This window comes from Protopterus annectens, chromosome 2.part0, assembly GCF_019279795.1.
Source record: "Protopterus annectens isolate FY-2018-M chromosome 2.part0, PAN1.0, whole genome shotgun sequence".
Lineage (NCBI taxonomy): Eukaryota > Metazoa > Chordata > Ceratodontiformes > Protopteridae > Protopterus > Protopterus annectens.
Genome location: NC_056728.1, coordinates 320,248,798 through 320,276,675, shown reverse-complemented (window position 1 = coordinate 320,276,675; position 27,878 = coordinate 320,248,798). Strand labels below are relative to the sequence as shown.

Below are 27,878 nucleotides of genomic sequence, written 5' to 3'. Positions count from 1 at the left end.
GCATTTTAAGCCTAAATCATTACCCTACGCGAGAATCAGATCATGCACCTTGTGTTTGTAAGGTAAATACGTTAACCATTATGCTAACCTCCCACCCAAAAGTAAATTCCCTCGAGCCAGAAGGACAAGGACTTCAGGGTGGCCATTCAGTAGAATATTAGGGACAAAAGAAAAGGGAGTAATAACACTGCAAGAGGAGTTACAATAAAAGAAAAAAAGACAACAGTAGAGTAGTAGTAAGGGGTTATTGTCATGGGAGGAGGACTGTAATGTCATGCATTTATATGTCACCTAAAACTGCTATTCTGGAGTTTACCAAAATCTTTAGAAATAAGATTTCAGCAGAAAATATTTATGAGCAGGGACTGAGAAGTGATTTGCTACACTGACGATGTATCCAGGGGATCTAGAAAGGAAAATGCAATAAGAGGGCATATTTTTGAAAAACATATACAAGAATGTTTGCCATGGAAGATGTGAATTTAGTATTAGGAACCCAAATAGAATTTACATATAGTTTCCCACGGTACAATAACTGGCTAGACCGGATAGAAATTACATTTCACAAGGACATCTGTAGTTAATTGAAAGCTTTGAAACATATCCAAAAACTCTTCAGGATCGTGCATCAATAAAAACTATGATAAAGATGCAAGGTAATGAAGTGAAATTGAGACACTGGTGCTTCCCTACTTATTTATTAAAAGAGCCATTTAAATAATGTGTAGTGGGAATGATTTCAAGAGTTAAAATAGAAATTTCTTTCTTCAGGAGGGGTAGCTAGTTTGTCAGCTAAACTGAAAGTGGAATTTAAAAAAACATGGTAGAAACAAGAAAAATAATGTGAGGAAACTAACAGGAATTATGTAGAAGGGTTAACAAAAGTTAAACATACTGCAGAATAAAGGAAACCTCACAGAATAAGAGGACCAACAGCAAAGTGCTGAAGGGAAAATAAAGGGAATATTTTGATACTGTGCATGGGTTTAGAAATGCTGCTGGTAAGCAACTACTTTTGATAATCCAAGAGCAAAAAAATAACGTTTAGCACAATGACTTTGGCAACAAAATCTCGAACGGGTTGTTACCAAACTCAGGAAAGCTATAAAAAAAATATACATCATACATTGAACATTTTATGAAAATCTGTATAAAGCTGAAAAATGAGTAAACCAAGAACAGGCACAAATTAAATCATTTACAGAAGACTCAATTATGCAGAGGTTAGAAGCAAATGATGCTCAACAATTACTAGCTAGGACAGGAAGAAACAAGTTAAAATGGTGATTTATAATCAAGCAGGGAAGTCTAAGAGAACAGACAGTATTCCTGTGGAAGTCTAAGTTGCGAGGGAAAATGATAAAGATCTTGAAAGTTCTGTTTTTGTTAAAGAGGGGAGAGGGTATAACAGCATCCTAGAAGAAAGCTGAGGTGGTCACTTTATCCAAACAGGGTAAAAACCTGTCTGACTCAAATTCATATACACACATTTCTGTTTCATACTACTACTGGCTTTTCCCGGTTAGGGGTCACCACAGTGGAACAACAGTGCACAGAACGATTTATACCGTGATTAAAAAGTATGTCTACACTACCAATAATGGCAAAGGTGTTGCCAAAATTAACAGACAAGGATAAATGTGGCTTTCTGGAGAGGAAGCAGATATTTGATAACATTGCTGATGATGCAGATGGAAGCAGGGTATAAGAAAATGACTCTCTTGTTAGTGTGCCTTGATGCAGAGAAGGCATTCGATAGTGTCAGCTGGGATTTTATGAATAAGGCAATGGTAGGATTTGCATTCCCTGAAGGAACAATAGCATTAATTAGAAGGATATATGAGGGGTTGGAGGCAAGATATAAGTTGGGGGACTTCCTTTCCAAAAAAACAGATGTTTGAACAGAGGAACTCTACAGAAGTGTCCTCTTTCCCCTTTATTTACTTTATACTTAGAGCCATTGGAAAAGAAAATAAGGAACTCAACTTCAAGGATACAGCTGGCAAGAAACATTAGCTCTACTTGCAGATATTTTGTACTTGATAAATACAGGAAATTAAATTTTGGTCCTGTGGAACATAATGAGACAGTTTTAATTTTTTTCAAGATACAAAATAAATGAAGGAAAAGCAAAGGCTATTATCTACAACTACATACCAACATGTGAATTGGTTTAGCAATGCCCATATTTATAGGAACATAAAATTCAAGTATTTAGGTGCATGGATTACAAAGGATTCGGTTAGGACAACTAAGGATATATGGGAGGCAACTAAATAGATAATACAGAAAACTGAGACTCTGGAAGCCCTTAATTATAGATAAGGCTAGTAAGAGACAAGCAGTGAAAACATTACTAGTCCCTTTAGTTTTATATACAATTCAGGCATATTTTTTTTATCAACCAGAAAAGTTGTCGACCAAAATTAGAGAGCTGAAATAACTTGGTTGGGAGGAGCGGAGGGCAAAAAATAAGTGGGATAAGTTAATTCTCCTCAGAATAAGGTGGTTCAGAATTACCTGATTTGAAGGGATACTTTAGAGCTATACAGTTAAGGCTCCTATATATAACAGGTTCATGTGTAATTACTATGCTAATGACCCCATGGGGCTTTTATAAGCCTAGCCATACTTACTGCATGAAGATGTTACTACATTTTTTTTCTTCTGTTAATGTGTGTAAATATGTCACTGTCTAAAACAGTTTAGTAACGCTGTTTATAAAAGATTGACTAACACTCAAAACATTTTTAATGCACGCTGTGAATTATTTAAGGCGTGGTATTGGCAAGGTACATTTATGCACTTTCTGTACCTGGCTACTTATTAATGAGACATTCTCTATGCCCCACCACTAGCAAATCAGATATATGAGCATTAATAAAGTACCATGATCCCCTATTAAGCATTTTTGTACTGACATCCCACAGGTGGGCAACTCATGGAAGCACTATCTCTCACTATAGAAACACATGCACTCATTATAAATGGATGTGTTAATTACTTATTGCATTACTACCCAAACTCACCCTCTAAATATCAGCATTGAACAGCTGTGGGCAAGTGCTACAAAGATGGAAAACTGAATCTGTGTAGGCAAGACCTCAAAGACACCATGGGGTGCATTTTTTTTCAGTTAACATTTTTATTAATTTTATATATATATATATATATATATATATATATATATATATATATATATATATATATATATATATATATATATATATATATATATATATATATATATATATATATATATATATATATATATATATATGACATAGGCAATTTTACATTTATATGATGTAAAACAAATGACACCACTTTAGTTGCAAGCATTATACATCACACACACCACTGAAAACTGTAGCTGCAAACATTATACATCACTTATAATCTATTCAGTCATTGTCTGATCAGCATTATAATGCTCATTCAAATCCTGCCTCAAACCTTGTTCCTTCTCTACATATATTATTCCCACAATTCCCATTTTTTCCTACATAGCTTGCTCCTTTCCTTTTCTAAAGATCCCAATTCCAGTTGTGCTCTCTCTGTTACTATATTCACTACTTCTAGTAAAGTTGGTCTAGACTTTGATTTCCATTTTCTAGTAATTACTTTTTTGGGAGACACCATAATTAGACTCAGCAAGGCTTTACTATGTCTAGGGATTCCAATTCTGTATCATAGCTCAAAAAATCATCTCCCCGAGTCAATCCAATCCATTCACCCAGCATCGCTGACAGAGCGGTCTGCAGGGAATCCCTAAAGTCTGCCAGCTCATTACACTCCCAAAAAATATGCTGACAGCCACCTCTTTCTTGCCTGTAACATCTCCAACATTTGCTAACCACCTAAGGAAAAATTCTATGGAGGCTACTTGGGGTATAAAAATACCTATGTAAACACTGCCATGGAAAGATCCTAAAGTTTCTAGACTTTGTTGCATATTTGGGAGATGTATATGTATTCCCCCCATTGTTTCTTTGTCAATTGCTTATCCAATCTTTCCTCCCAATCCTTCCTAAGCTCCGCTGATTGGTTCTTATAATTGTCATGCAATATTTTATATGCTTTACTAATGCTTTTTTTAACAGCTCCAGTTCTAGATTCTATTAAAAACTCTATCATTACTGGTCTTTCATTTAGGACACCCTATTTCTTTCTCTTCGCCTATATCGTGATATCAGTCCTTGATAGGGAAGGCAATCTCTAACATGCAATCCAAATAAATTCATGGCCTCTTCCCATTCAATTACCTTTTCCTTTCCAGTTACTTGCTCACAATACTTTGGTTCCTTTGCCAGTTTTCTAAAATTAATTCTACCCCCCTTGTCTATTATTCGTATCCCTACCACAGTTACCCCTATTGGCAGAATCTTTTTAGTCCATTCTCGTGCTGGTTTAGTTCTTAGAATACTCCATGCTATTTTATGAATATAATACTCTATATGGTTTTTGTTGTTCTCCTTAACAGTCTGAATCCAAAATCCCAACCTCTCATTTCTTAAACTTCCTCCCTGTATCATCATCATTCATTTCCACTTTGAATTATAGTTTTCTGCTTGTGCTATGTATAACAGCCTTAACTGTGTTGCTCTCAAATACCCCTCAAATTGGGTAATCCTAGTCAGCCTTGTTCTATTGGAATAATCAGCTTATCCCACTTGACTCTTGCTGTCTTCCCTTCCCAGATAAAATCCTTCAACTCTTTTATAATTGCTATCCACAACTTCTCCTCTGGTTGATAAAAAATATGCCTGACCTGCGTACAAGACTACAGGGACTAAAACGATTTAATGGCTTGTATCTTCGTATCCACAACCATATAACAAAGCTTCCATTTTCTCAATTTTTGTATTATCTTCGGTTTAGTCCCTTTGCACATATCCTTAGCTGCCACAAGAGTCCTTTCTAATCCACACTCCTAAATACTTCATTCTATCATGTCCCCATAAACATGGATATTGTTGGACAAATTTGTGTGTGGGTACATAACTTACTGCTATAGCCTTTGTTTTAGCTTCATTAATTTGGTATTCCAAAAAGATATGAAACCGTCTTAAAGTGTTCCACAACACTGTAATATCCCTTTCTGGTTTTGTCATGTACAAAATATTATCTGCAAATAGAGCCAGCTTTTCCTGACTGCCATACCAATTATATCCTTGAATTTCTGAGTCCCCTATTTTTTTTGCCAATGGTTGTAAATATAATGCAAACAACAAAGGGAAAAGTGGGCAACCCTGCTGGTTCCTCTACTCAAGCAAAAATTATCAGACAGGACCCCACCCACTTTAAATTTCACTTCCAATCCCTCATATGTACTCCTAATCAACCTTATAATTGTATAAGGGAAAGCAAATGCTTCCATTGCCCTGCTCATGAAGTTCCAGTCTACTCTGTCAAATGCTTTCTCTGCATCAAGACCATCAGTAAAAGTGATATTTTCTTACATTCTGTTTCCCTCTGGATCATCAATGTTCTGTTAATCCCCTCCACAAAACCACATTGATCCATATCTATCAATTTTGGCATCACGTTTGTCATTCTTTTAGCCATTACAGGCAAATACTTTATAATCACAGATTAGTATTGAATTGGGCCTGTATGAAGCTGGATCCAATGGATCTTGGGTATTACTGTTACCACCACCTTCCTCCAGGATGCTTGTACGTCTCCCTCTTAAAATACCATTAAACAAAACCTTCCAGATCTTTATCAGATTCTTCCCTCCTACCTTCCAAACTTCCAAGGGAATACCATCTATTCCTGGCAAATTTCCTGTAGATTGGTTATACATAGCCATTTTTATCTCATCACTTCCTATCCTGTCAGTAATTGAGCCTCATCTACCTCTAACCTTGACATATTTAATTCTTCCATAAACATTTCCATTTGTACCTTTTCTTAATTTCCATATTTCTCTGCTTTATATAAACGTTCATAACATTTCTGAAATACTTTTAATACATAATCTAAACTTGTGTATATTATCGAGATAATCCCTTATTTTCTGTTTAATATTCTGCAGTTGCTCCTTTTCTTGTTCTGAGATTCCCCCCTACTTAGCAATACTTCAACATTTGTCAGTCCTCTAAATCATCATTCTTTTTACTTCTTAATCACATCTCCCTTTCCTTTAAAACTAATTTGAAACTCCCACTTTAATTTTATTCCACTCCCTAGCTATATATCTTTACAGCTCTCCCAGCTGAGGAAACACGTGAATGCTTTCAGTAAACACTTTCTCCAAGCCATTTTCCTTTATCAAATTATCTTCTAGTGACATGCAAACCAGACAAAAAAAACTGCTAAGGGTGCCTTGTTTACCAGAAAAAAAACCTTACAATATTCTTTTTCATTTACTTGCTTTGTAATAAACCTGTTACTGGATAATGCCTAGGGTCTTAAACCAGTCTTTTCCCTATGCAAGTATGGGAAAAAGCACACTGATTTTTCTTTTAACATACTCTCTTAACCAGACATCCCCCCTTTTTCATTGCAGTGCCTACATTTCTTAAAACTGAACAAAGAAAAGGAGAGAAGGAAGAAAGAAAAAAAATAAAAGCACCTGTTTATATTAATATCCACATTGCATTTAAAAAAAGAGAAAACTTTACTTCAAGTCTAATTGGTTTTGCATCATCTTTAAAACTCTCAACTGGGAAAAACGCCAACTGTTTTCGCAGAACATTATGTTCTAGCCAATTTCTCTTTTCTATTCCCTCAGCCAATTCCCTTCCATCAGACTGTCTCCAGTTTCTCTCAGCCAATTCCCATCCACCATACTGTCTCCTGTTTCTCTAACAGATTGTCTTCCAAGGAGACATGAAGACTAGCTGCAGAACTGCTACTTAATATACATGCATTTGATAAAAGAAAAATAACTCATAATATTAAATATTCTTTTTCATTTACTTGTTCTCTCTTAAAACGAATCAATCCAAGGTCTTTAATCAGTCATTACCCCATGCAAGAATGGAAAAAAAAGCACATTCATTTTAACACGGTCATGCCTTTCTAACCAGGCTCTTTTATTTTTAATCATTGTATTGCCTATATTTCTCAAAACTGTACAAGAAGAGTGTGTGTGAAGAGGGGAGAAAAAGAAAAACACCACCAGTTTAGAGCCCCCATTACAAAACAAAGAAAACCATGCACCCTAAATACAGTACGATTAAGAAAAGAAAGTGTTTGCTTTACCTACTGTTGGCTTCTGCCCCTCTCTTCCCCTCCTCAAAGCATTTTTTCCGAACATTAATGATATGAAGTAGGGCATATACTTTAGACTCCCCCACAAATCCAATACATTTTGAAAAAGTCCAACATTTCCTGATTTTCTTGTTCTATCATATTTCACAAATATAATTATTGCAATGTAATCCCACATTACATTACTGGTTTTCTCTCTCCACCACCCAAATCCCGTCTCTGCTTCATTTCCAACGCACTCGCGATTCTTCTAGTCAACTCTCGTGCTCCCTACCTTCTCTCCAATATTTTCCATTGAAATCATGGAAAAGGTTGCACAGGTACAGTCTCTCTGTAGTCTTTATTTCCAGAGGAACAAGAATAATCTCCTTCTGTTTCACAGCTTGCTTTGTTTGACAAACTTTATTGCTTCCTTAGAATGCACTTCATCAAAAAATGATTTTATCCCTCCAGGGAAGAATACCTTAAAGACAACAGTTTGAATATCACACATCTGCAGCTCGACATTCTCTGAATAGTGGAATGAATTTACTTTTCTTTTGTCTGGTGTACAATGAGTAATCATTTCTCCACAAATACACTGCTTTCTCTCACTTTTAGTATTTGGTCCTTCTGCCACAGTTTTGTCAGAATCCACTCCTGCTGGTAGGATTCCATCTTTACTATTAAAGGTCTAGGTTGCTTTCTTATAGTTAGTTTTGGAGCATACACATATGCCCTTTCAACTAACAGCTCCAGCTGTTGAATACCAGGCCAGTTGCTTATTTGTGCTTTCATAAAATTAATGCTGTCTGTTCCTTCCAGCTTCTCTGGTACAGCTGAAAATCTCAGGTTTCCTCTAAGTGCTCTGTCCTCTAATTATATTATTTTTGCAACATCTCTTCCTGAGCAGTCTCCCATTCAGCCAACCTTTTCTTCACTTCAGCCTCTGATTTTTGTAGCTTTACCATCCCCCATCTAAATATATGCTTAAAGCTTCTTCCACTTTTTCCAGACTTTTGTTGCCTGTGTTGATATACTCCATCAGTGTTTTCATTTATTTTAACCAGGTCTGTATGCAATTCTTCCTGTAGGTAACTGGAAATCATGTCTGAAGGTTGCATTGCTTTTTGCTGAACAGCTGAAGAACTTTCCCTAGTCAGTGTTTCTTCCTCACTTTTTCTAGCTGATTTTTTTCCTCTTCTGTATTTCTCTGTTCCCAGCATACAGGTAGTGTACTTACTAGCCAGTTATTGACATTTACTCATAAACACAAGTCTACTGGCCTTCTCTGCTGTTTCTGTTTTCACACTGGGAGAGCTAGAAACAAGCTGTTACTCAGTGTGCAGCCATCTTGGAAGTCACGCCATGGGGTGCTGTGACCGAAACAGCACAGACACACCAATTAATACACTACTGATTTATAGAATATTCCTATAGGTTGTGAATGATTAGCCAGAATATGTAAGTACAAAACCAGCTATCAGGCAATGAACAACATGCAGTCTGCACACAACCCAAGAATAAAATGTAACAGAAATCGGTGCACACATTCAGTCAGTGCTTACCACAGTTTGGAACAAGAGCGTGTCTAAGAATTATGCCTCCTTCTTAATAGGAAAACAAATGGTTAAGATTTGTTTAATTCTGGTCTACTTTGTGTGCTATCTAAATCTACAATGCAAGTTTTGTCATGATCTGCACAGAAATCGGTTTTCATTTAAACACTGCTACACAACAAACAAGTTAAGGGTCATAAAACACTAAACACTCCTGTTGCACATTTAGGGATGGTGAACAAATTTGAAACTCCTAAAGTGCTGCATCATGTAGAGCAATCAGTACAAGTTCTGTTACAGAAAAAAAAAACTCTGCAATTCCTCCCAGCCAAACAAACAGATATGAATCGTATAACAATTTGTCAAAACACATCAAGCACCACACAATGAGCAACTGCATACTTTGCTAGTTAAATTCTACCCTCAAATCTTGCTACTTGGCTGTAGGAAACATTCTCAGCACTTTAACATTTGTTACCCCACGTTACAAGCAACTGTATTACTTAACCCCCACCTCCTTGCACAAAAAAATAATGCAAAACAGATGCAGTTAACAGTGGCAAAAGTGCACTAGCACTTGCCAAGAGCAGACAACAGATTACAGAAGGCATACTGCACACTGCCTGATCAAGAAACACGTGCAAAGCAAGCAAAAGATGAATATAAAAGGGATTCAAGCCCTTGTACTACATTAAAATAGGACCAATAAAAATCAGACAAATCTGCACAGACGCCATAAAGCAAAATATGATGCCAAAAAATAAACCTTTACACAAAATAAAAATGGCCTGCTGTCCTAGAGATATAATACATGTGACTTACAATAGCTGCTGGCCTGGGAACACTTCTGTTTCTAGTAAGACATTTATCTTTGTCTAATTCCTGCTTTAAAACTTCAGCTTGGCAAGCTAAGAACTTGGTTATATTCAACTGGACGTATAAGAGAATTTAAGTACCTTTTTATGCACTTTTTTTTTTTAAAAAATACAGTATTTAAATTGATTTAAACTGTGTATGAAGGAGTGTTGAAGGAATTTTTAACTGGTTATTCTGCTCTTCAGTAACTTGAACTAAAAGCTAGTGTTGGCTGAATTTTGTTATTTGCTAGTAATTACAGGTGTGGGGGTAGCCACATTCATTGATTTCCTGTCCTTGCATATTTAAACTGGTGCATGTGAAATAATTCCTGCTTTAAAACTTCAGCTTGGCAAGCTAAGAACTTGGTTATATTCAACTGGACGATAAGAGAATTTAAGTACCTTTTATGCACTTTTTTAAAAAATACAGTATTTAAATTGATTTAAACTGTGTATGAAGGAGTGTTGAAGGAATTTTTAACTGGTTATTCTGCTCTTCAGTAACTTGAACTAAAAGCTAGTGTTGGCTGAATTTTGTTATTTGCTAGTAATTACAGGTGTGGGGGTAGCCACATTCATTGATTTCCTGTCCTTGCATATTTAAACTGGTGCATGTGAAATAATTCCTGCTTTAAAACTTCAGCTTGGCAAGCCAAGAACTTGGTTATATTCAACTGGACATATAAGAGAATTTAAGTACCTTTTTATGCACTTTTTTTAAAAAAATACAGTATTTAAATTGATTTAAACTGTGTATGAAGGAGTGTTGAAGGAATTTTTAACTGGTTATTCTGCTCTTCAGTAACTTGAACTAAAAGCTAGTGTTGGCTGAATTTTGTTATTTGCTAGTAATTACAGGTGTGGGGTAGCCACATTCATTGATTTCCTGTCCTTGCATATTTAAACTGGTGCATGTGAAATAATTCCTGCTTTAAAACTTCAGCTTGGCAAGCTAAGAACTTGGTTATATTCAACTGGACGTATAAGAGAATTTAAGTACCTTTTATGAACTTTTTTTTTAAAAATACAGTATTTAAATTGATTTAAACTGTGTATGAAGGAGTGTTGAAGGAATTTTTAACTGGTTATTCTGCTCTTCAGTAACTTGAACTAAAAGCTAGTGTTGGCTGAATTTTGTTATTTGCTAGTAATTACAGGTGTGGGGGTAGCCACATTCATTGATTTCTTGTCCTTGCATATTTAAACTGGTGCATGTGAAATAATTCCTGCTTTAAAACTTCAGCTTGGCAAGCTAAGAACTTGGTTATATTCAACTGGACGATAAGAGAATTTAAGTACCTTTTATGCACTTTTTTTTAAAAAATACAGTATTTAAATTGATTTAAACTGTGTATGAAGGAGTGTTGAAGGAATTTTTAACTGGTTATTCTGCTCTTCAGTAACTTGAACTAAAAGCTAGTGTTGGCTGAATTTTGTTATTTGCTAGTAATTACAGGTGTGAGGGTAGCCACATTCATTGATTTCCTGTCCTTGCATATTTAAACTGGTGCATGTGAAATAATTCCTGCTTTAAAACTTCAGCTTGGCAAGCTAAGAACTTGGTTATATTCAACTGGACGATAAGAGAATTTAAGTACCTTTTTATGCACTTTTTTTTTTAAAATACAGTATTTAAATTGATTTAAACTGTGTATGAAGGAGTGTTGAAGGAATTTTTAACTGGTTATTCTGCTCTTCAGTAACTTGAACTAAAAGCTAGTGTTGGCTGAATTTTGTTATTTGCTAGTAATTACAGGTGTGGGTGTAGCCACATTCATTGATTTCCTGTCCTTGCATATTTAAACTGGTGCATGTGAAATAATTCCTGCTTTAAAACTTCAGCTTGGCAAGCTAAGAACTTGGTTATATTCAACTGGACGTAAGAGAATTTAAGTACCTTTTATGCACTAACTGTATTAAAAAATACAGTATTTAAATTGATTTAAACTGTGTATGAAGGAGTGTTGAAGGAATTTTTAACTGGTTATTCTGCTCTTCAGTAACTTGAACTAAAAGCTAGTGGTGACTGAATTTTGTTATTTGCTAGTAATTACAGGTGTGGGGGTAGCCACATTCATTGATTTCCTGTCCTTGCATATTTAAACTGGTGCATGTGAAATAATTCCTGCTTTAAAACTTCAGCTTGGCAAGCTAAGAACTTGGTTATATTCAACTGGACGTATAAGAGAATTTAAGTACCTTTTTATGCTCTTTTTTTAAAAATACAGTATTTAAATTGATTTAAACTGTGTATGAAGGAGTGTTGAAGGAATTTTTAACTGGTTATTCTGCTCTTCAGTAACTTGAACTAAAAGCAAGTGTTGGCTGAATTTTGTTATTTGCTAGTAATTACAGGTGTGGGGGTAGCCACATTCATTGATTTCCTGTCCTTGCATATTTAAACTGGTGCATGTGAAATAATTCCTGCTTTAAAACTTCAGCTTGGCAAGCTAAGAACTTGGTTATATTCAACTGGACGTATAAGAGAATTTAAGTACCTTTTTATGCACTTTTTTTTTTAAAAATACAGTATTTAAATTGATTTAAACTGTGTATGAAGGAGTGTTGAAGGAATTTTTAACTGGTTATTCTGCTCTTCAGTTATTCCCACCCACCCGCCCTGTTTTTGTTTTGGTGTCAATCTTAGTGGCATTGAAACTGCCCGCCCCTCAGCCTGCCTCTGGGCCCATCTCATTTGCTCACTCAACTGAGTGCAGTGAGATCATATTCTGATTTCAGGCACTCCTACTGTGTACAAAGAGAGCATCTGGGAAATAGAAAAAAAATTAAGCTTATTTCCTGCCTTTCTTGTTAAGTGGTACAGACTATTTGTAGGCTTCTGAGCCCCCAAGCCCTTCTGTGTTTGAGGGAAGCCTTCTAGCTTGTTTTTTTTTCTTGTAACTAGCCAGTTTTCTAGTTTCAGCACTCAAATCTGTTTCTTTGATCTCAGCACTTGTTCAGAAAAAAAAAAATTTCATCTGCTTTTACTGTCCTTGTGTTTTTACCTACTTCTTTTTACTTTTGCATCATCTTAAAATACTCAGTTGTATTTATTACTGCTTGGTGTAACTCATTCTAAGCCTTTTGGTTTAAACACTTGGGATTCGGACCAGTTAGTTGTTTTGCACTGAGAGGGTTTGTGGTCTGCACTGTTGTGGCAGAACAGGTAGCTTACATCCTTCTAGGTTGAGAACTGCTGATTGAGGGCTCAGTGTCTGTTATTCTAAAAGTGTATTAATTCTGGTTTAAGCACTTGGGCTTTCAAACCAGTTATTTTACATTAAGAGGGTTCGTGGTCTGCACTCTTGTGGGAGGAGAGGCTGGACTCTGCCCTTCTGAGCTGGGAATTTCTGGTTAAAGGCTTATAGTGCATGCATATCTGAACTGTTTCTTACTGAAGTTGGTGCGCCTTGTTTGCTGTGGCATAGACTGGATTCGGGCCTGCTGGATCTAGCTTTGTTTGTGTAACTTGAGCACTAATCCAGACATTCTCTAAAGTATTCAATGGTATTTATTACTGCTTGGTTGTAACTTGATTAAAGTGTAGCTATCATTCAAGTCTTTTGGATTAAGCACTTGGGCTTCAGACCAGTTGTTTTACATTAGGAAGGTTTGTGGCAAGCACTGTGGTGGCAGGACAGGTAGCTTTCATCCTTCTAAGTTGGGAACTGCTGATTGAGAGCCCAGTGTCCAAGTGTATTAGTTCTGGTTTAGGCACTTGGGCTTCAGGCCAGTTATTTTACATTAAGAAGGTTCGTGGTCTGCACTCTTGTGGGAGAAGAGGCTGGACTCTGCCCTTCTGAGCTGGGAATTTTCTGGTTAAAGGTTTATAGTGCCTGAATATTTGAACTGTATCTTACTGAAATTGGTTCACCTTGTTTGCTCTAGCATAGACTAGATCCAGGCCTACTGAATCTAGCTTTGTTTATATGCTTGTTGTTTGTTTGCTTGTTATTTCCCTGGAAGCTAATTCACCTAATACGCAACTTCTCAGCTTCTGTGGATCACTAGTGATATCTGCATTGCTTACTGTACTTATTTCCTTGTTTCACTTGAAAGAAAGTTACTGTTTGTCGGTTTTGGATTTAGCTACTTGTAACACATTGCACTCAAGTTACCTGGCACTTGCTCACTAAAGCAATTATATAAGTCAGCACTAAAATTAAAAGCACTACACCCTCACTCCCCACTGGCCCTTGTTTTCAATTAAGGATTTCCCAATATTATTCTAGCATGTCCAAAGGTCAGTTGTCAATCTCCTCTCGGTCCAGCTGGTGAATCTGGGAATCTTGAGGCAATGTTATAACTGCCTCATGTACACAGACAACCCTCTCCTCCTCCCACATAACACAAATACTTGAGAGATGCAGCTATTTAGCCAAACTGAAGGCTGAGCTCTCTCAACTCAGGACTGGCAAGACCAGACAGGAGGAGAAGGCAACTACACACACCACAAAACCAGCCTCACATAATGCTACCACTCCACTGAATCAAACACATAAACACACAAAGACATACTGGAGGCTCTGAGTAAAATTTACCTAAACAGCAGAGGCCTCCAAAGCAGACACCCAAACAACTGCTACCTCAAGACACCCCACAAGCAACACATAAACCACAAAAGCAGTGTGCAAAGCAGTCACAGCCCTTAAGGCCAAATACAACACCAAACATACTTGTCATAGGTGACTCCATAGTCAGACACACTGACGTCCCACTCACCAGGCTGAACAAGGAGAGGGTCACAGTAAGCTGCCTATCGGGCGCTAGAATCCGCCACATAACACAAGCACTGGGTCACTCCACAGCAAGTACAAATATGACACAGTCATTGTCCATGCTGGTGTGAACGACCTGAGACGCACTCCTCCCTGGACTGCATGAAAAGAGACATAGAGGAGCTCTCTGATTATGTAGCCCAGGCAGGTATGACCCTAACCCTGAGCAGTATCCTTCCTTCACCAAGAATGATGCCACAATATAGAGACAAGATGATCAGCTTTAACAATTGGCTTAATGTCTGGTGTCATTCAAAGGGATCCAGTGTCTGTCTGCCTGGGATGACATGCTTGACAAGCCACGCTGCTTCGCAAGGGACGGCTTGCACCTGTCACCCTGGGATTCCAGATATTGGCTAAGGCTCTTGCCACCCCATAGTGCCTTTTTAGGCAAGGCTCAAATTCTAAACCTACCACCCTAGAAAACAAAAATGGGAAGAAATTGAGGGTAATGCTGCTCAATGCCAGAAGTCTAAATCTCAAAATGCACGCACCGAGGCCCTTCTCAGTATGGAGAACATCGATGTCTGTGCTGTAACTGAAACCTGGTTCAAGGCTCCTGAGAGCACCCGGCACTATTAGGTTTTACCTCATATCATGCGTTCCGCCCCAAAACCCGGACCACTCCACAAAAGGAGGGGTGTATCCATATTCATAAAGGATACTCACACCTCCAGGTTGGTGGCAACAGCATGAAGCTCGGAAACCATCCAGGTGCAACTAACCATAGGCAAAACTGCTCTACAAATTGTAGCATGCTACAGGCCACCCTCTCAAACTCAGGAACCCCACACAGCCTTCCTGAAGACACTGGAGGTATAAATGTATCTCCAAACACCATCATATTGGGTGACTTCAACTACCCGAATATAGACTGGGAACATTACTCAAGCCCTAACTTTCTAGCCCAACGGTTCCTGGAGTTCATAAATTCAAATGCCATGGAACAGCTAGTCACTGTTCCCACGAGAGGAGAAAATATACTAGATCTCATTGTCACAAACATGGGGACAAAATGCTCCACACCGAAGTATATCCCTCATTGGTGAGATCTGATCATAAACTAATCTCACTGGAAATCCACATCCCGCCCCCACCCCAAACAAAAAGACCATAGTGAAGAACTTCTCTAAAGCAAACTTCACACTACTCAAGACTGGTGTGGTATCCTTCAAGGCCCCTGAGTCAGAGGAAACCACAACCCAAGCTTGAAGCCCTTACAAATGCCTTCTATGAACACCTCCAGGACTGCATGGATCAGGCAATCCCAAATAAAACCAAGACTCTTTCCACAAAGGGCAAACGTCCAGTCTGGTGGACCCCCGCCATTAACAACCTTTACAATAAGAGGAGAAAGCTATTACATGATAGAACAAAATCCATAAAAGGGAAGTCACCCTGATCATTATTAGTAAAAAATACGAGCACCCATAAAATCAACTAAGGCCAATTTTGAGGCAAAAATTGCCATGGATTCAAAGGACAATCATAAGGCCTTTGTCAGCTATGTTAGGAACCTGGCTGGAAACTCACAGATATGCTCAGAATTAGTCCAAAATGATACAACAATCACTGAACCCACAGACATTGCCAACATACTGGCAGACAGGTTCAGTGCAAGCTTCACCCCTCTCCCCTAAAGGAGAGATAACTATCCCAGCCGAGTGTAGCCTCCCGGACATCTCAAATGCGCAGGTGAAAGCTGCTCTCTCTAAAGCTAAAAACACAGCATCAATGGGACCGGATGGTGTCCCCGGCTGTGTGCTACACGAGCTAAATGAGGAATTAAACCCGCACATAAGGCAGCTGTTTAATCTCAGCCTTACCACAGGATACGTGCCCAAGGAGTGGCGTGACGGCAACTGTGGTCCCACTCCACAAAGGTGGCCTCACGGACCCTGGTAATTACCGCGCCATAAGCTTAACAAGTCTAGTCTGCAAAGCTATGGAGAGGATCATGATGGAGCTCATAAACAAAGATATAGGGGACTTGCAGACATTGGACCCGACCCAGTTTGGCTTTGTCAAGGGAAGATCATGCCTTTTGAACTTGGTCGACTTCTTCGAAATAGTCACCAAGGCCATTGATGAGGGAAAGGCAGTCCATACAGCCTACCTTGACCTTGCAAAGGCTTTCGACACAATACCCCACTCGGGTATTGTAGAAAAACTTACCAGCTTAAATGTAAACCCATATGTCACAAGATGGGTTGCAAACTGGCTTAAGGACAGAACCCACAGGGTTAGAGTTGCTGGCGCTGTGTCAGACTCCAAGCCGGTCACAAGTGGTGTCCCACAGGGCTCGGTCCTTGGCCCCCTATTGTTTGGCATCTACTTCTCAGAAGTACAGGCCAACATGGGAGGACTTTGGCTGACAAAGTTTGCAGATGACTGCAAACTGGGCGCCATAGTGGAAAGTGCATCAGACACGGATATCCTTCAGAAGGGACTCACTGAAACAGATAGCTGGTGCCAGAGCCATGGCCTGAAGTTAAACGCCAAAAAATGTATAGTCATACCCTTCGGGAAAAACAAGGTAACCCCAAGCTACCATATAGGTGGCAATCCACTAAGCACAGAAGAGGTTATCAGGGACCTGGGGACCCAGGTTGACAGTGGCCTTTCTTTTGACACTCACATTGCTAAAGTGGTTAGAAAGACCTTCTACATTGCCCACCTGATCATGAAGGGATTCACATCCAGATCTAGTGAGGTCATTGTTCCCTGTACTCTTCACTTATCAGACCAATGATCGAGTACAATGCCCCATTCGGGATGTATCTCACCCGACATCTGCAGCAATTGGAGAGACCCCAAAAGTTCCTCACCAAAAGGATAAAGGGACTCCAAAATCTGTCATATGCTGCCAGATTGAAGAAACTCCAGCTCTATTCAGTCGCATACCGCCTGCTCAGAGGTGACATGTGCCTGACATACAAGGCCATGTCCAACCCGGAATTAATGGACATGCTCCACCTCAAAAATCCAAATCCACCAAAACCACTAGAGCAAGCGACTTAAACCTTAGCACGGATATAAATAGGACGTGCTGGAGGGATAGATTTATCACTCAGAGACTCCCTATGCTGTGGAATAAAATCCCGGTCCATGTGAGGCAGAGCACCTCGCTGACTCTGTTCAAGAGAAATCTAGACCTGTGGATGGGAGATCGTAGGTTTACCCCGGGAATCATCTCTGGGTCACTGCTGGACAGAGGCACAACAAACTAATGGGCACAGTATTTTTTCATATAAGGGGTGGCGTAAGCCACAATAATTTGGGCTAGGCTTATAAATGCCTTAGGGCAGATAGCCTAGTATAAACCTATGAACCTATGAACCTATAACACAAGCTGCCGAGTGCTTCAACTACCCAGTCAACTACAGGACAGCATTTCAAAGGATATTTTTATGCTAAATGACTGCAATGACCTGTCATATCTAGCATTTACTTTGTAACACTATCAAGATTTTGCAACACACTTCAGACATGCCTATTTACATTTTTTTTTTAACAGTTTACAATAGTATGTCTGCACTACAGCTTTCAAGAAGTAACGATGCATAATTTGTATAAAAATAAACACACATACCCAGAAAATGAATGTTTTCCCACTGACAACAGTGCCATCTGCTGAAGCAATGCAAACATCTAAAGAGTAATTACGAGGAATGGAGAGAGTTTTGCTTTAAAAGCTTTTGTATTTTAATTTGAACTAAGTGGCTATCCTACTTACCTGGCTTTTTGTAGGTCACATATATGTACAGAGAGAGGACTATCACGTAGGTTAACAGTGCTGCCCACCAGTTGATAACAAACATCACTGCACAGCACAAAACTGCTCCTACGAGGGAAACCCACATATTGTAGTACCTGAATGCAGGCCGCCAACCTAAACAAAAGATGGAATTGTGACAAGTCAAACAAAAGTGAAGCTAGTTAAGTTATAGTTAATGCCCTGCTTAAAGTTATCAGTTCATCAAAGTGATTCAAATACACTTGCAAAAAAATACTTCCAAGCATACAGTCATCTGTAATTGACATCAGTTTTCTTACTGCTGGACAGCTCAGAAATGCAACCATTCTTTATGCACAAGTTTTACTGTAATTAGTTTTACATAGCAAAAAATGTACATTGTTATATGTATGTCAACACCTTAAGTACTGGATATGAGATTTTACAGTCTGAAACAACCGTCAATACAATGCAGTAATAGCAATACAGGGACCAATGAGGCACTCAAATTGACTGCTGGAAAAAGTACAGTTTTGTACCTACCATAAATGTAGATGTCCGATAGATATGCAACTGCAGTCATAACATATGGGTTGTCCTGCCTCAGGCAGCCCTCGGTCAGCCGAATTCCGAAGTCTGGGTCCGGCATCGATCGCCTCCTCTCCGACGTCACAACGGCTGGAGAATAAAGGCATCGGCCGACGCCATCTTCTTCAGTGTTTCTTGCCCCAGATGCCAGGTGCCCTCATTTGGTAAATGGATAAAATAATCCCAAACATGCACAACAGTAATAAACAGATACACCATAGGAGATACCCCCAGCTGAACGGAAGAGGGGTAGGGACCCAAAAAGAAGGATACAGAGGGGTAGGAGGGCGGGAAAATCCGACTGCAGTTGCATATCTATTGGACATCTACATTTATGGTAGGTACAAAACTGTACTATGTCCTTCAAGAATGCAACTGCAGTCATAACATATGGGTTGAGTACCATAGCCAAGCTGGGGGTGGATGGAACTATGATAAGGATGGTGTAGCTAAAATCCCCTGCAGGACTGCTGAAGCAAAGCCTGCTCGGGATCTGGAGTATAAGGGCAGGTTGTAGTGCTTGGTAAATGTATGCACGGAGCTCCATGTAGCAGCTTCTAAAATGTCCTTTGTTGCCACTCCTCTTAGGAAAGCTGTGGAAGTGGCTATAGCTCTGGTGGAATGTGGCCTGATATTGGCTGGCACACCTTTTCCATGGAAAGAATAGCAAAATCTGATGCAATGTCCAATCCATTTTGAAATTGTTTGCTTGGAGATTGCTTTTCCTTGTAATCCAGCAGCATAGGCTACAAACAGCTGGTCAGACCTTCTGGTGGCCTTAGTAGTAGCGTAATTGTCTGTGTATGTTTTTCCACCTTATTTTGAGGATTGGGGAAGAATGCATGTAGATGAATAGCTTGATTTAGAGACACCCTGGAAATTACTTTTGGCATGAATGTAGGATTGGTTCTTAGAGAGACTCTGTCTTGATGAAAAATGAGGAAGGGGGCACTGCCATGAGTGCCTGTATCTCCGAAACTCTTCTTGCAGAGGTGACTGCCAATAAGAAGGCCGTCTTCCATAACAGAAATTGCATTTCTGAGGTTGCTGCTGGCTCAAATGGAGGAAGAGTTAGCTTTTCCAACACGTAGTTGAGGTCCCATGCAGGTACTGGCTGTTTTCTGGGAGGTTTGATATTCTTTATCCCTCTTAGAAACTGTCTTAGCAGAGGATGCGAAAACACTGGAGGGTCACAGTTGTATTTTGCTGAGATTGCTGAGGCATGAATCTTTATTGAGGAGTATGAGAGTCCAGTATGAAATAGTTCTGCCAAGTATTCTAATATTTGAGGTATACTCAGTAATGCTGTGTCCTGACCCCTGTTGGCATTCCAGATACTGAATCTCTTCCACTTGGCTGAATAGGTTTTTCTGGTGGAAGGTCTGCGTGCTTCCAGCAAGATCTCTTGAACAGATTTGGAAAGAGAGTTTGGTGTTGAAGTCATGGTAGCCTCCAGGCTGTCAGATGCAATGTTTTCAGGTCTTGATGTACAGTCCTGTAATTGTGTTGAGTTAGGAGCAGGGGCCATAGGGTCAGAGGCCATAGCTTGGTCCAAGTTATGGTCAATAGCAAGGGGTACCAGTGTTGCCTCGGCCAGTCTGGAGCTATCAAGATGCCTGTTGGTTGTTCTGCTTTGATCTTCAGTATCACCTTGGTCAGCAGAGGCAGGGGAGGGAATGCATACATTTTTAGAGAATTCCAGCTGAAGGAGAGAGCATCCGTTTTCCAAGCTAGAGGGTGGTGAGTCCTTGTGCAGAACTTTTCCAGGTGATGACTTAAGTGGGAAGCAAAAAGATCTACGTCTGGTCTTCCCCATGTCCTTGCCAGTTGAGAGAAAATGTGAGGGTGCAGCATCCATTCGTGTGGATCCATGAAATTTCTGCTCAGATTGTCCGCCAGTACATTGTCCTTGCCTGGTACAAACTGGGATTGTAAATGTATCCTCAGGCTCAGGGATTTTTCCCAGAGAACGTAAAAAGTACTGATAAACCGAAATGTATCAACAGGATAACAACGTTACCAAGTAAAACGCTGCTCGCTCAGTTAATAGCAAACAATTTTAATAATCCACAGCAGTACGACACACAGTCTTAGAACTTTCAATAACATAGATGGTTAAGCGCTTTCATCTGCTACAAACAGATTTCATCAGAACCATGAAAGCCCCAAAAGTAAAACAATAAAAAGCATCTTTGGCGCCAAAAGAATTAATTAATTGACTTCCAACAAGTGATGTCAATTGGTTCAGCAATCAGGGATGCAAATAAAATTATATTCTCCATTCTTGATAGAACAACATGATCCAACTTAAACACAAATTTTATATATATGATACTTTCTAAAAAAGTTTCCAAACAATATATAAAAATGTATAAAAATGTATATGCAATAAAATACCTATTGTAATTCTCCTAAGGTATATATATATATAGTGAATGGATTATGCTGAATTTTTTCTGTGACAGTATATGGTAGTGTAAAATGCCAAGGAAGGTTCATGAAGCTAAAAATAACTCATAGCCTATAAAAAACTACAACTGTATGCACCAACATAAAAAATGCCAATAATAATATATGCAACAAAGCTTGTAGACCTTGCGGAATATGTATATATATATGCATGCATATAAATATTAATAAATATAAATATAAATATTATAAATGTTATAAATATTATAAATATTATAAATATGCAATATTTCAGGTAAAAATTATACAATATTTTAAATGAAAATATTAAAAAATATATGTAGAATAATTTCGAACAAGAAAAATGTTATGACAAGAAAATTTTAACTATCAATTATCAGGAAGGGTTTAATGCTAATATGATCATTGAGACCAGGCTTGGTCGTAGCATTGCAAAGTATTTGCCATTTGCTCTCTATTGCAGCTAAAAAACATTTCCAATTGCCTGTTGTAGATGTATGATCAATAAGATCAATAATACTAAAACGGAAGGAATGTTCAACACCCTTGTCTAGAATATGTCTACTGAGTGCGTTATTAGGATCCTGTTTCCTGATCCTATAGGTGTGTTCATATATTCTTGTCCTAAGTTTCCTCTCCGTTTTTCCTATATAATAAGCATCACATACTACACAGGTGGCGATGTATACTACTCTCGAGGTGTTGCAATTTCCCCCCTTACTTTGTAAACAATTAGCTGTGATGTTCTTCAACTTGACTAACCTATTTTCATTGATAAACTTACATTGCTTACAAACCCCACATTTTCTAGTATGTATATTTCGTGCTGATTTACCTGGGATATTCTTTCTCATTTCTAGCATCCTTTTAATGTTGTAGGAAGTTTTGTATACAATATTCGGTTTGTATCCTACACATTTCCCAATGTCTTCCGAAGTTGAAAAAAGATTCCAATGCTTTAATATAATCTCTTTCAAAACATCTATATATGGGCTGTGAGTACACATATACAACCTCCTGGTATTTTGTTATTTGCCTTAGTTATAAAAGGTATACCCAATAATGGAAGAAACTTGTTGCCCCATTCTCTCATAACATAGTCCTTAATGGGTTTAATCAGGTCGTCAGGGTACCCTCTGTTAATAAACATATCATATATTCTATTTAACTCCATTACCATATTCTCCTCATTTGAAGACATTCTGGCAGCACGTATGCATTGACCTTTAAAAACATTTTTGAAAATGTGTGGTGGATGACAACTGCTGAACCATAGATAGTCATTTGAGAAAGTTGTTTTTCTAAAAATCTTGGATTGAAATTCCGTCCCCGTAGAATAAACATAGGTATCTAAATAGGCTATGCCTTCAGAATTCATATTGTATGTGAACTTCAAAAAATCAGTAGTATTATTTAAATACTCAATAAATTCACGTATCAATTCCACTGGTCCCTTCCATAAAATAAAGAGATCATCCAGGTACCTGGTGTAATGTACTATGTACCTATAATATTCACTAGGGAAAACAAACTGTGATTCCCATTCGAGCATCACCAAATTAGCAAATACTGGGGCGCAAGATGCACCCATGGCCACCCCTCTACTCTGCTTGAACAGTTCACCCTGAAACTGAAGGTAGTTGTGATCAAGGACTAGACGCATCATGTCCACTATCAAATTTATTTTCTCAAAACTCAGCCCAGAAAATTTCTTAAGGCTGTTGAAAAAATAATCTAGTCCTTTCTCCCTAGGAATACAGGAGAAAAGATCAACTACATCAATAGTTATGAAAGTCAACTCGTTGTGCCAAATCAAGGGGGTTAATTTGCTCAAAAAGGTCCAAGAATCTTTAGTAAGATGTTCAACATTATTATATACGTGCTTGGTGCATCTATTTATGGTAACCCCTAACTTATAAGTTTTTGACCTAGAACCTGAGATTATAGGTCTAAAAGGCGGTTTGCTTATATTCTTGTGTATTTTGGGTATCCCTATAATGGAAGCCATTTTGGGAAATTCCACTCTAATAAATTCATAAGTTTCATTAGATATCCTATTATCAAGTAAGAATTCCTCAATGGCAAGATCGATACGTTTATATCCAATATTAACTTGATTGAGGGATACCTCCTCATAATTACCTGATAGATGTAATATATCCATTATTTCCTGGTTGTAATTTATGGTGTTGTACAAAACTATCCCTCCCCCTTTGTCGGGCTTCATGACCCTAATGTCCTTATTATTAATAACTTTGTTCAAACATTCTCTCTCTAACTGAGTTAGATTATCTTGATGTCCAGTGAACAGGGGTAAGGTATTTCTTTTGATGCGATTTTGAAGCCAATACATATCATGTGCAACAAGTTTTTCATATTGGGCTACTGTAGGGTGATACCCTGGAACATAAACACTTTTTTTCTTCAATATTTCAACCTGGTGGCCTCCTTGTTGCTCATCTGTACCCTCTTTATGCTCATTTATATTATCCTTCTCAGAGTCATTGAATTGTATTGCCAAGTTCATTCTCCTACAGAATAATTTAATTTCTTTGATGATGTCAAATACATTGAACTTGGCAGTGGGTATAAATTTCATGCCCTTACAAAATAGGGAGCAAAATTCTTCAGAGATAGATGTGTCAGTATAATTATATACCTTCAAACCTTTATACGACACAACCTTAATATTATTATTTTTAGACAGAACTTCTGGACCAAAAGTGGGGTCCACTATGGTAGGCTGGACTTCACTTGCAACTACACTGTTAGTAAGTGCATATTCTAGAACTTCCTTCTGTATGTTTTGGGTGCTTGGTGATATCTTCCCCCTTGAAAATTTTCTTCATCATAATTTAACCAGGTATCTTTACGTCCCCTAAATACCACTTCTTCCCTCTTGTTTGAAAGTGTGGTACTAAATTTTTTCTGGGGCCATATGTATGCTCTATGTTGTTTGTATAATAGCATATCCCTGTCTATCTTGTTATTCTTTCTATTAAAAATAGTGGATGCTTTGTTTTCCACTAAACTAAATTGTTTATGGTATAAATCATACCATTGTTCCAAATGCTTGTCATTTAAAATCTCTTCGTTAAGTAAAGCTATTTCATTTGTTAAAAACATCATTTTCTCTTCATTGCATGCAATTAATTTTTCCATATACATTATACCAAAATGGTCAAACATTTTGTTGAAATCCTGCATAAAATTCTCCTCAGATAATCAAAACCCAAGGGTAGTTTAAAAAATCTTAACCCTTTAGGTATGATACCCAAAGAAATGCATTGTTTTAAATAGGCGATATCTATTTTTATACTTTTAGCCTGTAACAACTTTTTACCTAAGGTGTAAATTTTCTGCTTTACACCACCATCATCATATTTATTATAAATTCGATTTGAATCATTTCCACATTCATTAGTGTTAAATACAACATCTCTGTTTAGAAAATTATCAATATTAGTATGTTTAAAATGTTCATCATCCACAGAACTACATCTCTTGTCCTTCTGTGCAATTAAAACGTCCGTAGGACTTGCTCTAACTTTTTTGCTATTATAATTGATATTCTTAACAGTACCTTTTTGATTAGTAAAGCATGTAGCAGCCGTAGAATAAGATTTCGCTGCTTCCTTCTTTTTAATTTTAGGTTTGGTACCTGTTCTTCGTGACTCGTCGTCAAGATGAAAAATGCTGAAATCAAAAGTACAATCAGTTTCCAGCGATATATTCAGCTGTTTGTCAACAACGGCTCCCTCCTTTAGGTTGAGCCGTTGAGACTGTGTTGTAAGCATCCGATCGGATGTAAGTCCTTCCGAATTGTGTGGTTGGGCGTTCGGAATTTCCGAATCACTGTTCGAATTGGGAAAAACTCCTCCTTTGTCCGCCATACATTCGTTAACTTCTGCAAAATAACCCGGTCCGTTGTTGCAAGGATAGCTATCCTTGTTAGCATTAGATAGCTTGCTCACCATTTCTAATAACTTGCCAACGTCGGCTTGCAGTGACGTGACCTCCGCCCTTAAAGCGACGAGCTCCTCTTTGTCGGATAGAGCAGGCGTTGACTCAGTAACATCAGCCATCCCAGGGAACCAAACCAAAGAACGTAAAAAGTACTGATAAACCGAAATGTATCAACAGGATAACAACGTTACCAAGTAAAACGCTGCTCGCTCAGTTAATAGCAAACGATTTTAATAATCCACAGCAGTACGACACACAGTCTTAGAACTTTCAATAACATAGATGGTTAAGCGCTTTCATCTGCTACAAACAGATTTCATCAGAACCATGAAAGCCCCAAAAGTAAAACAATAAAAAGCATCTTTGGCGCCAAAAGAATTAATTAATTGACTTCTAACAAGTGATGTCAATTGGTTCAGCAATCAGGGATGCAAATAAAATTATATTCTCCATTCTTAATAGAACAACATGATTCAACTTAAACACAAATTTTATATATATGATACTTTCTAAAAAAGTTTCCAAACAATATATAAAAATGTATATGCAATAAAATACCTATTGTAATTCTCCTAATGTATATATATATATAATGAATGGATTATGCTGGATTTGTTCTATGACAGTATATGGTAGTGTAAAATACCAAGGAAAATTCATGAAGCTAAAAATAACTCATAGCCTATAAAAAACGCAACTGTATACACCAACATAAAAAATGCCAATAATAATAAATGCAACATAGCTTGTGGACCTTGCGGAATATGTATATATGTATGCATGCATATAAATATTGATAAATATAAATATAAATATTATAAATGTTATAAATATTATAAATATTATAAATATTATGCAATATTTCAGGTAAAAATTATACAATATTTTAAATGAAAATATTAAAAAATATATGTAGAATAATTTCGAACAAGAAAAATGTTATGACAAGAAAATTTTAACTATCCATTATCAGGAAGGGTTTAATGCTAATATGATCATTGAGACCAGGCTTGGTCGTACCATTGCAATTTCTGCTCAGATTGTCCGCCAGTACATTGTCCTTGCCTGGTACAAACTGGGATTGTAAATGTATCCTCAGGCTCAGGGATTTTTCCCAGAGAAGCATTGTTAGTCTGCAGAGGGGGTAAGAATAAGTGCCTCCCTGCTTGTTTATGTACCACATGACAGTAGTGTTGTTTGTCCTTATTAGCAAATATCCCTGTTTTAGTGTTTTTTCGAAAGTCTCGATAGCATGTATCACTGCCAACATCTCCTTTTGGTTTATGTGCAGATGTCTTTCCTTTGGCGTCCAAAGACCTTGAATGAATCTGCCCTCCATGTGCGCCCCCCATCCATGGTCTGAGGCGTCTGTTGTTATCATTTGGTCTGCTTGAGGTCTGTTGAAAGGCATGCCTTTGCTTAGTTGACTGGCTTGAGCCCACCATAGAAATTCCTTCTGCAGACATGGAATAAGTGGGATTATGTCCTCTAGGCTGTTGTTGTGTTGAGACCATAAGTTTTTTAGATACCATTGCAGCTTTCTCATATGAAGTCTTGCCAAAGGTATCAGAAGGATGCAAGATGCCATGAAACCCAGGGCCTGCAGGATTTTCCTTGCAGTCGTCTGGGAAAGCTTTGCTAGGCCTTTGAAGTACTCTGGTAAATGCTGTTGTTTTTCCTCTGTGAGGTAGGCCATTTGTTTTTCCGTGTCCAGTTTGGCTCCTAGGAATATAATTTGTTGGGATGGTAGTAAGTTTGACTTCTGAATGCTGACTGTGTATCCCAAGGCCTGCAGTAGATGCATGACATAGTCCAAATTCCCTTTTAAGGTTTGTTTCATAGGCTCATAGTTCATAGGTTAGTACTAGGCTAACTGCCCTTGCGAGCCATTTCAAGCCTAGCCAATTATCCCCTGTGAGATTCAAACCCTGTATCTTGTGTTTGTAAGGCAAACACCTTAACCATTAGGCCACCCTCCCAACCCTGCTTGTATGAGACAGTCGTCCAAGTAGGGGTATATTTGAATCCCCTGCAGTCTGCAGTGTGCCACTACTGATGCCAGGCATTTTGTGAACACTCTGGGCGCAGTAGATAAGCCAAACGGCAATGCTGAGAATTGATAATGCTCTGTCCCTGCAAGAAATCTGAGGTATCTTCTGCAGCTTTGTCTGATTGGGACATGCAGGTATGCCTCCTTGAGGTCCAGAGTGACCAGCCAAGACCCCTTGCCCAACATGGGAAGAAGTTGCTGCAACGTCAGCATTTTGACTTTGGCACAATGAGGAAAGTGTTTAGAGTTGACAAGTCCAGTATGGGTCTCCATTTGTTTTCTTTTCTTGGAACAAGGAACAGTCTTGAATAAAATCCCTGGCCTTGTTCCTGAGGAGGAACCCTTTCTATTGCTTTTATACTTAATAGCTTGGAAACTTGAGTGAGTGCCTCTGCCCTTTGATGATGTGGCAGGTTTGGCATGCCTTGTTTTATTGGTAATGTGTGGAAGTGGAATCTGTAACCTTTGTCTATCAAATCCAGAATCCAATTGTCCTTGGTTAAGATATGCCAGTTTTGTGAGAATAAGGCTAATTTTCCTCCCAAAGGTGCTTCTCTTTGAACCTTTGTAGGCGGTACGAAAGCCAAGTCATTGTGATTGTCCTTGTGGTGCAGCTGAATTGTCTGCGCCACTTCTTTGATTTGGAGGTTGCCATTGGCGTCCCCTGTAAGATCCTCGGTATTGCCCTCTACCTTGGGCACGTCTGCTTTTTCC

General features: G+C 38.3%; 1 protein-coding gene across 2 annotated transcripts in view; it reads right to left on the bottom strand.

The window, feature by feature from the left end:
- The window catches only part of SLC12A2 (solute carrier family 12 member 2), a 2,115,502-nt gene that overhangs the window by 666,511 nt on the left and 1,421,113 nt on the right, over window positions 1–27,878 (bottom strand). For both annotated transcript variants that reach the window (XM_044060802.1, XM_044060801.1), the window contains exon 14: window positions 18,131–18,286. In XM_044060802.1, coding sequence (XP_043916737.1) covers window positions 18,131–18,286 — 156 coding nt within the window. The remainder of the gene's footprint in view (window positions 1–18,130; window positions 18,287–27,878) is intronic.